General features: G+C 38.8%; 1 protein-coding gene across 1 annotated transcript in view; it reads right to left on the bottom strand.

Annotated features, from left to right (window-relative positions):
* The window catches only part of THSD7B (thrombospondin type 1 domain containing 7B), a 926,619-nt gene that overhangs the window by 121,287 nt on the left and 784,853 nt on the right, over positions 1–20,479 (bottom strand). The window contains exons 15-16 of the mRNA XM_070380583.1: positions 16,098–16,231; positions 9,646–9,796 (exon numbers count right to left, since the gene is read on the bottom strand). Of these exons, the coding sequence (XP_070236684.1) occupies positions 9,646–9,796; positions 16,098–16,231 (285 nt within the window). The remainder of the gene's footprint in view (positions 1–9,645; positions 9,797–16,097; positions 16,232–20,479) is intronic.

Genomic DNA, 20,479 nt, shown 5'->3' with positions numbered 1-20,479 from the left:
GTTATTGGCTTCTGACAAGAGCCAATATCAGTGTAACAGAGGCAACCAGAATTTGCAATCAGAACACAGAAAACTATCGTCTTTCTCCTCTGGCTTTTAGTTCTGAGCCAAAGAAAAGCACGAGATAGCTTGAGGGTTGTGACCATTAGACACGTCCTCCAGAGACAAATACAGGTTGTCATGTGCATGTTGCAGACTGTGAGGAGAGGCTGATGAAGCATTTGGAGATGAAGACTAGTCATAAATATTGGGGTAAATTGCTTCCCTGGAAACATAACTTTCAGAGGCAATGCTAAGGTGTTAAACATGCTGAGTCATCAGTAACTGAATGTAGCTGTTGACAGCCCTTACCAAAAATAACACATGAGCACCAAGGGGGGCGGGGGGAGGGGAAGGTATTTTTCTTAACCTCAAACCTTAATTTTGGAGCACTTGTCAGAAAACCAGCATGCATTTCTCTTTCTCTTTTAAAGCAGTGTCTTCTGTCTTCACTTGCAGGGTTAATGGTGGTCTTTATGTGCCTACATATATCTGCACTGATTTCACTAGTGTATGGCACATATATAAAGAACGGAGAGAAAAGTAAAGTATAGGAAAAAGATGTATTTTGGAAGTACACTGAGACTATGATAGAATCTAGACTTGATAACACTTAAGCCCTCAAGAGATGGGAATATCAGACCACCTGACCTGCCTCTTGAGAAACCTATATGCAAGTCAGGAAGCAACAGTTTAGAACTGGACATGAAACAACAGACTGGTTCCAAATAGGAAAAGGAGTACGTCAAGGCTGTATATTGTCACCCTGCTTATTTAACTTATATGCAGAGTACATCATGAGAAACGCTGGGCTGGAAGAAGCACAAGCTGGAATCAAGATTGACGGGAGAAATATCAATAACCTCAGATATGCAGATGACACCACCCTTATGGCAGAAAGTGAAGAGGAACTAAAGAGCCTCTTGATGAAAGTGAAAGAGGAGAATGAAAAAGTTGGCTTAAAGCTCAACATTCAGAAAACGAAGATCATGGCATCTGGTCCCATCACTTCATGAGAAATAGATGGGGAAACAGTGGAAATAGTGTCAGACTTTATTTTTTTGGGTTCCAAAATCACTGCAGATGGTGACTGCAGCCATGAAATTAAAAGACACTTACTCCTTGGAAGAAAAGTTATGACCAACCTAGATAGCATATTGAAAAGCAGAGACATTACTTTGCCAACAAAGTTCCATCTAGTCAAGGCTATGGTTTTTCCAGTGGTCATGTATGGATGTTGGACTGTGAAGAAAGCTGAGCACCAAAGAATTGATGCTTTTGAACTGTGGTGTTGGAGAAGACTCTTGAGAGTCCCTTGGACTGCAAGGAGATCCAACCAGTCCATTCTGAAGGAGATCAGCCCTGGGATTTCTTTGGAAGGAATGATGCTGAAGCTGAAACTCCAGTACTTTGGCCACCTCATGTGAAGAGTTGACTCATTGGAAAAGACTCTGATGCTGGGAGGGATTGGGGGCAGGAGGAGAAGGGGACGACAGAGGATGAGATGGCTGGATGGCGTCACCGACTCGATGGATGTAAGTTTGAGTGAACTCCGGGAGATGGTGATGGACAGGGAGGCCTGGCGTGCTGGGATTCATGGGGTCGCAAAGAATCGGACATGACTGAACGACTGAACTGAACTGAACTGAACTGAAGCCCTCCATAGTTTCTTTGCAAAATTTCCCTTTGTGCTTTTTCTCCACAGGTTGTTCTGGTGATAATGCCAAGATTTGAGTCACTGTGTGATCATGAGGTTGCATTCAGACCACGGTTTAATGAGTCCAATTCTCACAGTGTGAGAGGATGCCCAGCGATGGTATTAGCCTGCCTTTGAAGCATTCAGCTGGGAGTGAATCAATTAAAGTTCAAATGGGTTTGCTAAAACTTGAGTTGTCGTTCTGGGGAGAGTTTCTGAAGGCTTGCTTCTGTAAAGCTTATAGCAGTTTGGAAATTAATCTCCAAGACCCTCCTTGTTTTTTTCTTATCTATATAATTGTTTAAGAAATGTCTTTGTCAAGCCTCCAGGGACACTCATAAATAGAAAATCATTATTACACATTGGAAATTTCCTGTAAGGGTTGGCATTGTAAATAAACAGAACCATGTAGTCCTTCAGATGTGTCAGGGATGGAGCAGTTTCTGAATTTAGAAATTTGTAAACCTCTCCTGGAGATTTTATGAATATTCATCAGCATAATTTTGAAGTATGAAGGCTAAGGATAAAAACTAGAAAAAATATTAGGTAGATAAGAGAGGAATATTGTGCCACAAACAACAAATTATTATATATATAAAATATAAATATGTATATATACATAGATGCATATATATGCATGTGTTTTTATACACACATATCTTTAAAGAGTAAACAGGATTTCAAAAAATTTTATATGTATAATTCTACAAGATTTCTTTCACATTAAAGCATTCTACAGAAGTGAGCACAATGGAATCAAAAATAAATTACATATATATATTGATTAGTGTGTGTGTGTGTATGTGTGTGTCTTACCGGAACAAGAAAAAATGAGAAATGAAAATAAATTAAACACACAGTTTTCCATTTTCTTAAAATTCTGTCTTGAATTGTGTTTATTTTTGCTTGATCCATTTTTGATCCCCAATTTTTCCCAGGACAGTTAAAATGGCCCCATTACAAATTTTAATGCCTCCATCTTATGTCCTCTTTGTTATACTTGGCACACAATTCAGTTCTTAACAAACCATGCTGTGTGACAGGAACTAACAAAGTGTTGTAGGTCAATTATATTTCAAAAACAAACTCATAGCAAAAGAGATTAGATTTGTGATTACCAGAAGCAGGGGTGCGGAGAGGAAGAACTGGTGGAAGGCAAGCAAAAGGTACAAACTTCCAGTTAAAAGAGAAATAAGTACTAGGGGCACGATGTACAACATGATACGTGTAATTAACACTGCTGTGTGTTATATATGAATGTTGCTAAGAGAGTAATTCATTGGAAAAGACCCTGATGCTGGGAGGATTGGGGCAGGAGGAGAAGGGGATGACAGAGGATGAGATGGCTGGATGGCATCACTGACTCGATGGATGTGAGTCTGGGTGAACTCTGGGAGTTGGTGATGGACAGGGAGGCCTGGCGTGCTGCGATTCATGGGGTCACAAAGAGTCGGACACGACTGAGCGACTGATCTGATCTGAAGAGAGTAAATCCTAAGAGTTCTCATCAGAAGATGAAACTTTTTTCTATTTATTTAATCTTGAATCTATATGAGGTGATGGAAGTTCACTAATTTTTTTGTGATAATCAATTCATAATGTGCATCATTATGTCAAATTACATATTAATTTGCAATTAATTAAAAGTCAAAGCATGAAGCTGTATATCTTAAACTACTCAGTGCTGTATGTCCATTATATTTCAATAAACATAGAAGTAAATTTTCTAAGGCCATTTCCCCTCAAAATAAATAAGTAGGATTATGAAAAAAATGTAATTAAAATGAGATTGACAAAGAACAGGATTTGAAGATGACCAAGAGCAATGACATAACAATGTCATAATGACATAACAATGACATAACAATGACTAAGAGCCTTGTGACTTAAAGCATGTCCCTAGAATGGCAGAACCAGTATTACCTGGAAAGTTATTAGACATGGAAACTCATGGGAAACACCCCAGACAGACTGACTCAATTTCAGGACTGGACAGAGGAGCTGGGTAAAAATCATTGACCCCGAGGTTAGAAAGTATATTTTAACTTATTTGATATAGTGCCTACCATCTTATTAGAGAACACTGTGTGAACTAATAAACAGACTGCTAGTAGTTACTGAATCCTTTGCTACACCTAAACAAAAGATACTGTATTAACAAAAGATACTGAGAATTGGAAACTCCTCAATGCACTGATAGTCTGGATATATGCGTTTGGCCTCAGAATATAAGACAAATACAGGGATTCAAGAAACAGTTTTAATTAGTTAACTGGTTTTCCTAAGTTTCTTTAATTAACTGCCAAATTGATTTACTTATCTATGTTTTAAAATATTAAGCTTATTTCACATTAAATAACTTTCTTATAACTAAATCAAAATATAAATTTCAGATTTTGTGGATATATAAGATAAATGTGTATTTGTCTCAAAAATATTCTGGCTTAAAAATTATTTTCTGTTTGTATGTTTATGTATTTGTCTTTAAAGAACTGACCTAGGGGAAAAAAAAGAATAAGAAAAAAAATAACACAGTGAATTGGTTTCATTAACATATGTCACACTGCAGACTGTCAAAGGAGAACTTGGCAAATAATGGCCAATATTTAGAATCAGCACACAGTACACAGAACAATTTACAATAATTGTTTCCGTTTTGCTCAGAAAATGTTCATTGAAGTGCTCGTTAAACTTCAGGCACACAGATTCAGCTCACTAACTTTGTATAATCATGATGATGATCACCATTGAGCACCACTTAAAGTACCCATGATGTTGGCACATTATGCTAAGATGATGCAATTTATTAAAATGATGCAACATATTTGAAGATAGGGACAATAATCAGGCACGATCCCTGATTACCTTTCTTTTCCATTTTAATGTCTTTATTTACACTGGAGAGCAGTGTGCATCTGAGAAAGAATGAGGCCATTGTGGTTGGAGAGACCTGAGTGACCGTGGGTAAGTGTTCTGACATCATAGAAAAGTGCAGGGTCAGTTACATACGGTGGGCTCAATGACAGTATTGTTGTTGTCAGATATATTATTATTATTAATACGTAACTTAGAAGGAATATAAACACTTGAAGAAACAACTCCCTCACTTCATGCTGACAGGCGAGTAAATGTCTGTGTCATCTTCTAGACACATGAAGGGAAGTTAAACTCTCTTCTCCAGCTCCAGTTTCTAAACACTCCAAAAATAGAGTGCTTATGTTTAGAGAAGCAAACCTTAAAGAAAATTGCCTCCAGGAAACTTGAAGAAGGAAACGCAGAATGCCAGGCCATCATAACATGCTCCTGAGACAAGCATTTCAGCTCAGTCAGTGGCAAGATACACTGACTTAAAGGGGCAATGTTTTCATGGCCAAGTTATCATAGCTTAATGGAGTTTTCTGTGAGCAAACTAGAAGAAAAAAAAAAAGAGAGGGAGATAGTTATTGTTGTTGTTCAGTCATTCAGTCACATCCTGCTCTTTGAGATCCCATGGATTGCAGCCTGCCAGGCTTCCCTGTCCTTCACCATCTCTAGGAGCTTGCTCAAACTCATGTCCATTGAGTCAGTGATGCTGTCCAACCATCTTGTCCTCTGTTGTCCCCTTCTCCTCCTGCCTTCAATATTTCCCAGCATCAAGGTCTTTTCTAATGAATTGGCTCTTCACATTAGGTGACCAAAGTATTGGAGTTTCAGCTTCAGCATCAATCCTTCCAAAGAATATTCAAAGTTATTTCCTTTAGGATTGACATGATTGATCTCCTTTCAGTCTAAGGGACTCTTAAGAGTCTTCTACTGCACCACAGTTCAGAAGGATCAGTTCTTTGGCAGTCAGCCTTCTTTATGGGTCCAACTGTCACATCCATACATGACTACTGGAAAAAACATTGCTTTGAGTAGACAGACCTTTGTCACTGAAGTAATGTCTCTGCTTTTTAATATGCTGTCTAGGTTTGTCATACTTTTCTTTCAAGGAGCAAATGTCTTTTAATTTCATGGCTGCAGTCACCATCTGCAGTGATTTTGGAGCACAAGAAAATAAAGTCTGTCACCATTTCCACTGTTTCCCCATCTATTTGCCATTTAGTGATGAGACTGGATATCATGATCTTAGTTTTTTGAATGTTGAGTTTTAAATCAGCTTTTATCTCTCTTTTACATTCTTCAAAAGGCTCTTTAGTTCCTCTTCACTTTCCGCCATAAGGGTGGTGTCATCTGCATATCTGAGGTTACTGATAATTCTATCAGCAATCCTGATTCTGACTTGTGCTTTACCCAGCCCAGCATTTTGCATAATGTACTTTGCAGATAAGTTAAATAAGGGAAGGTGACAATATACAGCCTTTACATACTCCTTTTCCAATTTTGAACAAGTCTGTTATTCCATGTCCAGTTCTAACTCTTGCTTATTGATCTGCATACAGGTTTCTCAGGAGGCAGATCAGGTGGTCAGGTATTCCCATCTCTAAGAATTTTCCAGTTTGTTGTGACCCACACAGTCAAAGACTTGAGTGTAGTCAATGAAACAGAACTAGGTGTTTTTCTGGAATTCTCTTGTTTTTTTCTATAGTCCAACAGACATTGGAAATTTGATCTCTAGTTCCTCTGCCTTTTCTAAATCCAGATTGAACATCTGAAAGTTCTCAGTTCAGGTACTGTTGAAGCCTAGCTTGGAGAATTTTGGGCATGAAGCTGAAGTTGAACGATTCTATGAAGACCTACAAGACCTTCTAGAAATAACACCCAAAAAATGATGTCCTTTTCATCATAGGGGATTGGAATGCAAAAGTAGGAAGTCAAGAGATACCTGGAGTAACAGACAAGTTTGACTTTGGAGTACAAGATGAAATAGGATAAAGGTCAATGGAGATTTGCCAAGAGAATGCACCGGTCATAGCAAACATCCTCTTCCAAGGACACAAGAAACAACTCTACACAGGGACATCACCGGATGGTCAATACTGAAATCAGATTGGTTATATTCTTTGCAGATGTAGATAGAGAAGCTCTATACAGTCAGCAAAACAAGACCAGGAACCGACTGTGGCTCAGATCATGAACTCCTTATTGCAAACTTCAGAGGAAGATATTAACCTCTACAATTAAACTTTTTCAGGTTGGTAATTCTTCTGCAAGTTGATTAATAAAGAATATATGTGGCCACACTTTCTAAAATGTGAATTTATGTCCTCAGTCATGGAATAATCATACAGATAGCTCAAGTAACTAGCTTTGTTCTTAAAACAACTGTTGTATCTTAAAGAAACAAGTGTTGAGTCTAAATCCACCTTAATTCTTCTAAGATAAGTGAGCTGAGAATGTGAGATCAAAGGCACTGGCTCCATCAGATGACTCATGAACTGCTCCATAACTTCTGAAATGTGAAACCTTATGCAAGCTACTTTAAGAGCCTTGCTGAGAATCAGTTCCTTCAGCTATACAATGGGACTGATAACAGTATGCACTTAAGTAGGATTATCGCAAAGGCTAAAAGGAAGCATTCTTACTCGTGCCTTGCACAAAATAAGTGTTCATGGAATGTTAATTTTTATTATATTCAAGTTACACACAAAATATATGACTTAGTAGGACATTCCATTCCTACAAGTTACCCTTTATTGGTGCCTCTTTAACTTAACATTGTATGAACCTATCCCCAAAGAACAAAGGGATTTCCTATGACTCAGCAGGTAAAGAAATCACCAGCAATAAAGGAAAACACAGGAGATATGGGTTCAATCCCTGGGTTAGGAAGATCTCCTGGAGGAGGAACTGGCAAGCCACTCCAGTATTCTCACCTGGAAAATCCCAATGAGCAGAGGAGTCTGGCAAGCTAAAGTCCATGGGTTGCAAAGAGTTGGATACAACTAAGCAATAATTAATAAGGAATCAATAGTCAAAAACTGAAAATATAGGATATTAACTGATTTTAAAGTATTTTCCAGGCAAAACATTATTTGACATAAATTGCACCAAAGTTTTTTAGTTCAGTTTCCCAAGGCAATAGAAACAAAACCAAAAATTGGGACCTAATGAAACCTAAAAGTTTTTGAGTAGCGAAGGATACCATAAACAAAATGAAAAGACAACCCATGAAATGGTAGAAAATATTTGCAAATTATGTGACTGACAAGGGCTTAATTTCCAAAATATACAAGCAGCTCATATAATTCAAAAACAAAGAAACAAACAACCCAATCAAAAAATGGCAGAATAGATATTTCTCCAGAGAAGACATACAGGTGACTAATAAGCATATGAAAAGATGCTCAATGTCAATAATTATTACAGAAATGTGAATCAAACTGCAATGAGGTACCACCTTCACACCAGTCAGAACGGCCATTACTAAAAACTCTACAAGTAACGAGCGCTGGAGAGGGTGTGGAGAAAACACAACCATCTTACACTGTGGGAATGTAAGTTGGTGCAGCCACTATGGAAACAAGGATGGAGGTTTCTCAAAAAAACCAAACCTACAGTTGCCATATGATCTAGCAGTCTTACTCCTGAGCATAGACCCAGGAAAAAAACTATAATTCAAAAAGATGCATGCATCCCTATGTTCACAGCAACACTATTTACAGTAGCCAAGGCATGGAAAGAACATAAATGTACACAGACAGATGAATGGACAAAGAAAATGTGGTACATATATACAATGGAATATTACTCAGCCATCAAAAAGAGTGAAAGAATGCCACTTGCATCAACAAAGATGGACCTAGAGATTATCATACCAAATGAAGTAAGTCAGAAAGACAAATATCATATGATATCCCTTATATGTGGGATCTAAAATACAATACTAATCAACATATCTATGAAAGATAAACAGACTCAGATATAGAGAAGAGACCTGTGGTTGTCACGGTGGGGAGGGGAGGGAAAGAAGGCGAGTTTGAGATTAGGAAAGGCAAACTGTTATATATAGGATGCATAAACAACAAGGTCCTACTGCATAGCACAGGAAGCTATATTCAATATCCTGTGGTAAACCATAATGGAAAAGAATATAGAAAAGACACATGTATGCATAACTGAGTCACTCCGCTGTACAGAAGAAATCAATGAAGCATTCTAAATCAACTATACTTCAATAAAATTAAAAATGCATTTTCCATTTTCATACAAAGATTTTCTACAATCTTTTCACAAATCAGTATCACCACTGAAATCAAAGTGTCCTAATTCTTTCCTTCCCAATATTTGGAGCCATATAATATGCTCCTTATCTTCATTTTCTCTTTTAGCTTTTTAAGCAGAAACATAAGTCTAAAATATCCAACTTTATCTTCTGAGAATATTAAATTGAACTGTGCTACTTAAAGAATATTTATTTTGCCATACTCCTGTTACACTTCCAATTTTTTTTTTTTTTTTTGGAAAAAAAAGAGGGAAAAGGCAAATGCTTTAGACTTTCAAAAAAGGACTTTCTGTCAGGTTTGGAAGAAGAACATGGCGAAAGAACATATTATCTTTGGGAAAATAGCACGAGGCAAAACAGATCATCACTTATCACTAACAGAAGCTAAATAACACAGTGAGGTACTAAGACATATTGATTCTGCTACGGAAGAATGGAGCAGAACCAACATATTATAATGAGGATGATTTTGGTACCAAAGAAGCCCCTTTAGCAGTGGGCACACATTTGAATCCTAGTGTGACCATTTTAGGTTCCTTTCCCTTGTTCGTACTCCCAGGATAAAGGCCTTAAAGAAGCACTGGCATTTTAAATTGTTCTGTCTTACTTGCTGAATTCTTTTTTTTTTTTTTCTTTCTTTCTTAGGCAAAATTATTTTCCCATATTACAAGAAGGATGCTTTGGAGAGCTGCACTGTGAAAATGCAGAGAATGAAAGTGATGGCAGTCCTGGAGGATTAGAACAGTGACAAGGGGAGAGAGATTACCTGTGGGCATTTGCTCCAATGTCCCCACTCAGACATGACACATTCGTTGGGACACAGAAGAGAGCAGGACTGGGTTTCTGGGGGAATCTCATCCTGGTTGCACAGGCTGTTATCCACAGCTCCCCCTTCACCATCAGCAGCATTCATGCATCTATAATGCAAGATCATAAGATAGCTTGAACACTTAAAACAGTGAGGAGTAAATTTAAAATAGTTATGATATATCCTAATTACTTACCCCTCAAAGATAATTAAACATAAAATAAGACTGATAGAGAAACCAGAGCAAAAAACAAACAAACAAACAAAAAAACCTTTCAGTCAGTCAGGCTTTGAGTGAGTGAGTGAAAGTCACTCAGTCGTGTCCAACTCTTGGCAATCCTGTGTACTACACAGTCCATGGAATTCTCCAGGCCAGAATACTGGAGTGGGTAGCTTTTCCCTTCTCCAGGGGATCTTCCCAACCCAGGGATAGAACCCAGGTCTCCCGCATTGCAGGTGGATTCTTTACCAGCTGAGCCACGAGGGAAACCCAACCAGACTTTATTGAGTGGTAACTCAGGGCAGAGCCATTTATTCAGCAGAGCAGGAAAAGACTAGAGACAATACTCATCTTTGAAGAACTCTCCATCTAAAGAGAACTATCTACAATATATTACTTAGGTCTTTTCATTGTAACGAATCTTGAACGTTTTCCTCTGAATAAATCCATCACTTGGTAATAACTAGACCTTGGATTGTTCCTATGACTCTCTCAGACTTTTCCTGGACTTCTAGCTCAGAGCATCTAAAGTTCCCTAGTTTTTGTTCAATATATTTAAGGTCATGGCAAAGTACTGAAAAAACATTTGAACATATTTTTCTTTTAGGTATTTTCTGCATTTCAGTAAGGAATTTTCACATTATAAACCAAAGGGCAACACACAAGCATTTTCCTGCAGCAGTTGAGCATGTGCTACTGATGCACGTATTATCGTTGCTCTGAGATAAATGCTGATGAGGATGGGATAAATAATCATGCTGCTGATTTAATCAAATTAAAACCAAAGAGTTATACTGCTATATACCTGCCAGAATGGCTTATATCAAAAACATGGAAAATAGTGAGGGTTGGCAAGAATATGGAGCAACTGTAACTCTTCTCACTCTGCTGGTTGGAGCATAAACTCTTTGGCAAACTAATTGGTGGTATGTCTATTAAAACTAAACATATAAACACAATGTAACCCAACAGTTCCACTTCTATTTATATACAGAAGAGAAATGTGGATCTCCCTGTAAAAAAAAAAAAAAAAACCTGCTTGGAAATGTTTATGGCACCACTATTCGTAATTAGCCAAAGTAGAATTAATAGTAGTATATCTACAATAGCTATTCAGCCACAGTAAAATGGACAAATATATTGTGATAATTAAGTAATAAGAATTCATTACTATTGTTGCACAAAAGAGCATGAATGGAGCTCACAACCTCAATGTTGAAAAAAAGAAGCTGGACACAAAAAGAGTACAGAAAAGAGTACAGACTATACAGTTCCCTTCACAGACACTTAACAGGCAATACTCATCTATGGTGTCAGAAGACAGAATAGCAGTTACCCCTGTGGGAATGGTTATTGACCGATAGGGGCTTACATAGTCCTGGTAAAACTTTGTGTCTTGGCCTCTGGGTTGGTTACACAGATGAGTTTATATTGTGTAAATTCATGGAGCTGTACCCTATGCTGTGGCCATTTCTCTCCATTTATATTATATCCCAACTCAAAGTTAATATTTAAATTATTTTCTCAAAAATATTTGATAAAGACTTGCTGTATATAAGCCTCTTTTGTTTGGTGTTGGAATACAAAGTGATTTGTTAATAATGATTTATTTATTAAATATTTTGAGGGGCTTACTTTGAACCATGCCTTTACTTGGCTGCTAAGGTACAGAACTGAAAGGAAAAAAAAAAAAAAAAAAAAGGACAAGATTCCTTCTTCCAATGATAATGATCAAAGTAAAGGTGAAAATGACAATGATGTTAAGACAAATGGTGCCATTTGCTGATCTGCTACTTTCAGATACAAAGCCACAGACAAGGAATAAGCAACTTAGGAGGGCTGTGCTGGAAAGCTTCAGCTGGAAAAGCTTTTAGCTTTTACAAATCATACTATACTGGAATGAATTACCCTATGCATTAGGAGTTTCTTTTATATAATTTTTTTTTTTTTTATTAAGGAAAACTGCACCGAAGTCTATGACCTGGTACAAAATAAACTTTATGAGGTGCTAAGTAATAAAAAAAAAAATAGATACTGTATAAAGCAGGTTAACAGAAAATGGTAAACAGAGAGGAGATGTAAGTCATGTCTTCTAATGTAGGGAGGCAAGGTACAGAGTCATCTATAGACTTTAATTTCTCCTGTGGTAATAGTCAATACTGGAAGGAGGAACCACTAAATGGCTTTAATGCCTTTCCCTGGGCAAACTTAAAAGCTGAAAATTGCTTTCCTTCTTGCCTGTACACTCTTCAGCTGATATTCCTTTATGATTTCGCTTAAAAAAGAAGAGGTAATACTTCTGGTCAATGGTGTCCAGTTGGACATATGCATTAGTCTTTGTCTGCTCCCAATATGCCACAAAAACAATAGCAAAGGAATTTAATACAAAAAAAACAGGGGAGAAGGAAATGCATTATCTTGCAAGGACAAAAAACATGGGAAAGGACAAAGGCAACGAAGGGAAATAGATGGGCTAGTGGTGTCTTAGCACACAGAGAAAACTGATCACTAAGCCTTCAAAAGAAAACAAAGAAAGTAATTCCATTCACACATCAGAATACTTGAAAAATTCAGGAATCTGTGGCACCAAGTACCTTTGGAAATGTGAAAGAAGGTGAGGCAGAAAAACTGGAGGATTTATTGTGTTTATATTTAAGAAGTACCTAAGTTCTGAGATGCCCTTTCCCAATACACAGAGCTAGGTGATGACCCCAACCCTGCCCCTGCTGGTAACTGAAGGTTTAGTATCTGTATAGGGTCACAAAACAGGTCTTTGAGTTGGAGAACACATGGCCCAACTAAGGATGGGAACATCACACTGATAACAAGGTTTAGGGAAAGTTAACATAGTGAACAAAATGATCACTACCTTCATGACTTAAACAATGCACATTTATTATTTTACAATTTTGTAGTATAGGAATCCAACATGGAACTCACTAGACTAACATCAGCAGTCTGGCAAAGCTACATTCCTTCCTGGAGGCTCTAGGGCAGAATCGTCTCCTAACCTCTTTCATAGTCTAGAAGCCACTCACGTTCCTTGGGGCCATGGCCCCTTTCTCTCTCCTCAAAGCCTTGTACCTCTCTGTGTCTTACTTTTTTCCTTTCCCATCCCCTCATCCATTTTTAAGGATACTTGTGAATAAATTGTTCCCATCCAGAGGATCCAGGACAATCTTCCCTAATCACATCTGCAAAGACCCTTTTCCTATTTAACGTAACATATTCACAAATTTCAAGGGTTAGAATGTGAATATTTTGGGGAGCTATCATTCTGTTTACCACATTAGCCTTCTTTCATTTTGTTTCCAAAATATAGGTTTCTAGGATTATTTATTTCACATGTGATTTAAGAAGAGAGTCTTCCAGTGATTCTGACAAACACAAAAGTAAAGACTTACATAGACTGAAACTGAAGCTGTTTTCAAATGAAAATGCTGTTGCATATCCTGCATCAATGTCCTTGCCATATCTCTCCCTTTGGTCATCATTTTCATTTCTACTCAAAGCCATTACAAAACTGCTTTAAAGCATGGCTATATCCACTATCCCCACATCCTCCTCCTCCCTTATTACCTCTTGGACTTACTTTAATCACACTTTTATCATCATTCCAGACAAAACTGATATCATCAATAGATTCCCCTTTGCCAAACTCAATGAAAGTGAAAGTGAAAGTTAAGTCGCTCAGTACTGTCCGACTCTCTACGACCCATGAACCTACCAGGCTCCTCCGTCCATGGGATTTTCCAGGCAAGAGTACTGGAGTAGATTGCCATTTCCTTCTCCAGGGGATCTTTCCAACCCTGGGACTGAACCCAGGTCTCCCACATTGAGGGCAGACGCTTTACCGTCGAAGCCACCAGGGAAGCCCCAAACTCAATAGTCAATTATTGTTTTAGTAAACTTCTCAGAATCATTAAAACCACTGATTACATTTTCTTTTTTGAAAATCCCTCCTTTTGCCATTTTTGGGTTGAGGGTTAGGGTTCCAAATACAGCCACATTCTCAGGTATTGCAGGTTAGTACTTAATACATAGATTTTTTTTTTAGGGGGGGGAGGGACACAGTTCAACCCACAACACATGATATTTGGTAGCTGTCCTGTTTTTATTATACCAGGCTTCATCCATTTGAGCTGAGAGGTATGGCTTAAAGGCCCTCTTGTTCAAGTGTGTTTTTCCTCAATCAACCTGCCACAATTCTGCCGGTAGCAATTTATTCTCTTAAAGCTTTCCTCTCTCTCGTGGGACTTTGCTTTAATACTGCTAAGAGGCCAGGCTGGGATGAGAGTGAGTGATGCCACAGCTCATTTACACGTATTACCTGATAAGCTAGGCTAGTCAGTCATTTCTCAAAGCCATGAGAAAATAGGACACAAGAGACAGACTTTGAAGAAAAAGAGGTAGAAGCCCAAGTCTGTGACAGCCTGAGCTTTCCCCAGGGGAAAAGGCAGTGAAAATGGAAAGAAAGACAATATGTTTACGAGCGTTTTGCCCGGGTTGGTGATGAGGAGCACCTCTGCAATTTTGCCGGTGGCTGTTTCAACGTGTCTACCAGTGACTTTGTGACAATGGGGCCAGGTCTCATAAATGATGGATATATCCTGAATCACTGAATAAACTAAGTTCACTGGTGTTGAATTACACCAACGTATAGAAGTTGGGTGTTCCCTGGCAACTGACTTCAATCTCAAAGATAACTCGTTAGGGAGATACCCGATTCAGCCATAGTGTGTCAATTTGAAATGAAGCTTCCTAAATATAGCAGAATGACATACTACACTCATGCAACTGAAAAGATGACTACACTATTGTTGATTTCTTCTTGAGCTTACATACTAAATCATTATTTACGATTAATACTTTGGCTTATGATTTTCTTTAACATTCATTGCTATTTTCCTCAGTTGATAATAAAATTATCCTCTTTTTTCCCAAATCATTTCTAAATAGACGTTTTTTTTTTTTTGGCTGCACAAACCAGCTTGTGGGGTCTTAGTCCCCTGATCAAGGATTAAGACTGTGCCCTTGGCAGTGAAAGTGCTGAATCCTAACCACTGGACCACTGGTTCAGTCAGTTCAGTCACTCAGTCATGTCTGACTATTTGCAACCTCATGGACTGCAACATGCCAGGTTTCCCTGTTCATCACCAACTCCTGGAGCTTGCTGAAACTCATGTCCATCGAGTCGCTGATGCCATCCAACCATCTCATCCTCTGTCAACCCCTTCTCCTCCTGCCTTCAGTCTTTCCCAGCATCAGGGACTTTTCCAATGAGTTGGCACTTCACTTCAGGTCAAGATTTGGAGTTTCAGCTTCAGCATCAGTCCTTCCAATGAATATTCAGGACCGATTTCCTTTAGGATTGACTGGTTTGATCTCCTTGCTGTCCAAGGGATTCTCAAGAGTGTTCTCCAACCCACAGTTCAAAAGCATCAATTTTTCTGTGCTCAGCTTTCTTTATAGTCCAACTCTCACATCCATACATGACTACTGGAAAAACCATAGCTTTGACTAGATAGATGGACCTTTGTTGGAAAAGTAATGTCTCTGCTTTTTAATATGCTATCTAGGTTGGTCACAGGTTATTCTCATATTGCATTCTGAAGTCTAATTTTGGGGGTTTACATTGACTTTTTCAAGATATTGACATCCAAAATTAAGATAATGTCCATCAGTTATACTAACCATAGAGCAAAAGAGTGACCTGGCATCAGAGTCTAAATCATCTAATTTGTCAGCAGTGATGGCCATACATCATTGGAGGGATGTGATGGTTTTCCATGCAGTTGGTTTTTCCACTGAAGTCATTTGCAGGAAATGTTCAGGACTGTGGCTGCCATGCAGATAGAATCCCACAATATACATGGCAACTCAAGGGTCCTATGTGTTCAGGAATACTTAAAGATGAGCAGGGACTTCCCTGATGGTCCAGTGGCTAGGACTCCATGCTCCCAATGCAGGGGTCCTGGATTCCATCCTTGGTTAGGGAAATAGATCCCTCATGCTACAGCAAAGACTTGGTGCAGCTAAATAAATACATTTTTTTTTTTTTTTATGATGGGCAAAAGCCAGAAGATACGGTTTGAGAAGCAGAGTGTACTTGGATCAGCAACACTGTTGTTTTCATAAAAATATGTAAGTTCCACTGTCACATTTCCCAAATGTCTCCATGGCCACACACCTGATTTTCCTAGATTGCGTTCCTCCTCCACAGCGCGGGGACCTCAGCTCATTGTGGATTTTGCATGGAGACCAGTGCTCTACAACCCAGGAATACTGATTGCACTCACTGTAACATGGGACTGCCTCATGCACCTGTCAAGAACAGGAAAGGAGAAGAAAATTATGTGGAACTATCCAAGTCATGGAAAAACAGCCTATCTTTTAGTAAAGTCTGCTGAACATAATCCAGGAGCTATAGTCTGGCCCCAAGAGCTAAACTGCATTCCCTCAAAGCAAGATATATTTGGCTTCTTTGAAATTACTAATGTACCTAAAAAAACATATGGGGACCATCAACTAAAATACGATAGTGTGCCTTTGCAGAAGAGAAAAAAGGATAATAATGACTATTATCTCCCACCAAGAATAGGAATTCCATTATCTTTTCATTCCCCCAAAGATCTCACATAGCATATATTAGAGGTCCGGCTCTCAATTACATGGTATACTGTACTCTCCAATGTACTTTACGAGGTCAACTGAAATGAATATATGTAAGGAAAATTTACTCTTGAATATAAGAGGTTCTTAGAATGCATAAGAAAAATGGTATTATTTGTATTAGACATTTCTTTTTCTATACCCAAACGATCAATGCTAACAGGTAATCATCCAGCCTTCTGGGCATTGTGGCTTTACATGAATTTAGCTATTTATAGGATGTTTTCAGAACATAGCTAAAACACAGACACACACATACACAAGACAAACACACACACATGATAAATGCTGTGCATGATGACAGACTGAATACATGCAGATTATATAGTAAAAACAATGAATGCAGTAAATGAATTGTTAGGTTAATTCCTATGCATTTATTTGTGATGAGTTTTTCCTGAAATATTATAACATTGTGTAGGCAATTGCATTTGCCTTTTTAAGAATGAATTTTAAATGCATTACTCCTCAACAGAGAACACAGCATTCCCCCTTGGTAAGAAAAAGTTATCCTGTCCTATGATACTAATATGTTTTAGTATGATTTCCCAGTGTTCAGCAGTAAAGAATCTACCTGCAATGTAGGAGATGCAGGTTCAATCCCTGGGTCAGGAAGATCCCCTTGAGGAGGGAATAAAAACTCACTCCAGAATTCCTGCCTGGGAAATCCCATAGACAGAGGGGCCTGGTGGGCTACAGCAAGAGAGTCAGACACGACTTGGTAATGTGGTATGTTACTCTCAATCACAAAGTGGCTCCAGTGTAGCACGATGATGAGTAGTGATTCTAACTATTACCAAAATAGTTATTTAATGCTTTCCCTTTTAAACAAGAACTTGAGCCCCATGTCTTTCCTCTCCTGGCCTTTCCAGTTCCATAAAATTGTAAATGATGACTAGGTAGTGCTATCCAAACAGAACCATTACTTGCAAGTTTCCTCTAAATGTAAGGGAAAGCACTATGTAATGGGATAATCAGAAACCAAGATTGGAGCACTGTCAGCATGTGAGATGGAAATCAGATGAGAAAAGGTAATTTGTGAGGCTACATCTTAGGAATCGCAAATAATGTCAGAAACTATTTTTAACTGTGGGGTTCGATTTGGCTCTCTCATGTCGAGCATATGATGATAAGGAAAACTGCAAAGTGAAAAATATGTGAGGGTGAAATGAAAGGAGATGGGAAAGTAGGAGTGGAAATGAGTGAGAGGAAAGGAAGGAATTAAGTAATAGAAGAATCACATTTCATGCTGTGAATGCTGATAAGAACAGAATGAAAGGGTTAGAAGCAGTGCCTGCATTAGAATAAGGAAGTGACAACTTGTAAGGGAGGTAAGTCTGTCTCCCCCGAACTCATAGGGTAGTATAGGTAAGAGAAAAATCTATAAAAATGAAAAGACATGACCCAGATCCAAGAGACACTAGGAAACTAAGCTGATGATGGCTGAGGTTTTAGCAGACCCAACTTCATGGAAATTAAGCTTTCACTAAATTTACAAGTTTGTTCTATAAACTCTTCAATATGTATCAGATAATTTAAAGAAAGCTTTTTGGCTTTCCTATGAGATAGAAGGGGGTTTCCCAGGTGGCGCAGCAGTAGAGAATCTGCCTGCCAATGCAGGAGCCACAGGAGACGCAAGTTCGATTCCCGGGTCGGGAGGATCTCTTGGAGTAGGAAATGGCAACCTACTCCAATATTCTTGCTGGGATAGTCCCAAGAATGGAGGAGCTTGGCAGACTACAGTGCATGGGGTCACAAAAAGTCAGACATGACAGAGCAACTGAGTACACATGTGTGAGATAGAAGAAAGCCTGCTAAAGCACTTGCACAAATGGGGGAGGTGAAGAACTTAATTAAAAAAGTAATTTTCCCACAGCTCATGCATGGATCTGAGAGCAAATGGATGGGATATTCTCGGTGAGAGGGACCTATTTTTCTAAAGCTCTCAGTAGCAAGCGCAGTTTACACTTTCACCCTCCCTCCCATATAAAGCCCCAGGGTCAGATGGGAAATGAAAAACTGTTTAGTTGCATGTATCTTTGATATACACATTTGAACTCCTGGTCTTGTACTAGTTTACTGGTTTTATTCTTTATGCTCCAGTAATCGACATGTTCAGTTCAGTTCAGTCACTCAGTCATGTCTGACTCTTTGTGACCCCATGAATTGCAGCACACCAGGCCTCCCTGTCCATCACCAACTCCCGGAGTTCACTCAGACTCACGTCCATCGAGTCGGTAACGCCATCCAGTCATCTCATCCTCTGTCGTCCCTTCTCCTCCTGCCCCCAATCCCTCCCAGCATCAGAGTCTTTTCCAATTAGTCAACTCTTCGCATGAGGTGGCCAAAGTACTGGAGTTTCAGCTTTAGCATCATTCCTTCCAAAGAACACCCAGGGCTGATCTCCTTCAGAATGGACTGGTTGGATCTCCGTGCAGTCCAAGGGACTCTTAAGAGTCTTCTCCAACACCACAGTGTAGTGAAGTCACTAACTTTGCTGATAAGCTATGAGAAGAGAGGGAGCAGGTCTGTGCAGGGAGATGTTGACCCACCTTCTTAAATAATGCTGTGAAAAGTAGGACTTCTTGAAGAAGATTCTCCATCACATGGATTTGCCTATTTTTCCCCTGTATGCATCTGCCATTTTAATATTTCTTTTACAGTCATTTCTGGCTGATACACCTCTTCCTTCCTTCAAAGTTCAAGTAAATCCTACCACTTCCACAGGGCCTTTCCCATGACTCCACCTGGCATGTCTTTGGTACTCAGTTATTTGTTCAATCTCGTCCGACTCTTTGAGACCCCATGGCACCTCTGTTGTTGTTCAGTCACACAGTTGTGTAGGACTCTGCAGCCCCATGGACTGCGGCATGCCAGGCCTCCCTGTCCCTAACCATCTCCTGAAGTTTGCCCAAGTTCATGTCCATTGCATCAGTGATGCCATCCAACCATCTCATCCTCTAATGCCTCTTCTCCTGCCTTCAATCTTTCCCAGCATCAGGGACTTTTCCAATGAGTCAGCTGTTCACATCAGATGACCCAAATACTGACTCCTCTCTGTTTCTCCTATTTTCTCACTTATTGGAGCTCTTTTTTCTCACTAGTCTTAATGTCTACTTTGTACCATAAATCTACTGAAAGATCATGCCAAGAGAAACACAATTTGAAACTCCACTCATAAATATGCTTCTGGTTTTAACCAGTCAGACCTGGATATATCAGTGTGTGTTAACATGAGTACCTGAACAAAACCTGTAAATCTTAGGAAGGCAGAAACTGTTTCTATGATGTCTATATTGTAGAGGAGGGGGTGATGTCCAGTCAGTATTTGTTGAATTGAAACTAATTTTTGAAGGGGCACTGATTGCTAAACAACCCTCACCTAATTTTCTAGAGAAAACAAGTTCGTGAATGGAACATGTAAGTATTTTACAAAGCTTAAAGGATATTAAGAGGAAACAAAAATGAAATCCTTTTCTTTCCATTATAGGGCTTTGGTGAAGGATATCCATCACGGTTATCAAAAGGTGCTGCCTGATGATTTAGCTACAGGAAAGAAAGGCTGTCTTTAAAGAATTGTGAGTTGTTTCTTTAGAGACCTTGCTCATCAGGCATGGATTCTTACCTAGAGGATCAACACCCACAAGAGGCAAAAAGGCAGCAGGCATTCAAGAATAAAAATGTACTATCCAGATGCCCAATTTCTTCTCATGTCAGTCCTTTATGTTCTGGCTATTTCATATTGCTATTTAGTTGGTCCTTATTAGAGTTTTATGATGGAAATGTGTTAAAGCCTGGACTTTATCAGAGAATCATATGGAAATGTTCCAAAGGAGAAAAATGAGCCATGGGAAAGTTAAATGAAAATCATTTCTAAATGGTGCAAATTAGGAAGAAAAT

The sequence above is a fragment of the Bos mutus genome, chromosome 2, assembly GCF_027580195.1.
Source record: "Bos mutus isolate GX-2022 chromosome 2, NWIPB_WYAK_1.1, whole genome shotgun sequence".
NCBI lineage: Eukaryota > Metazoa > Chordata > Mammalia > Artiodactyla > Bovidae > Bos > Bos mutus.
The sequence above is the reverse complement of the archived record's forward strand: the minus strand, read 5'-3'. Positions and strand labels throughout refer to the sequence as shown.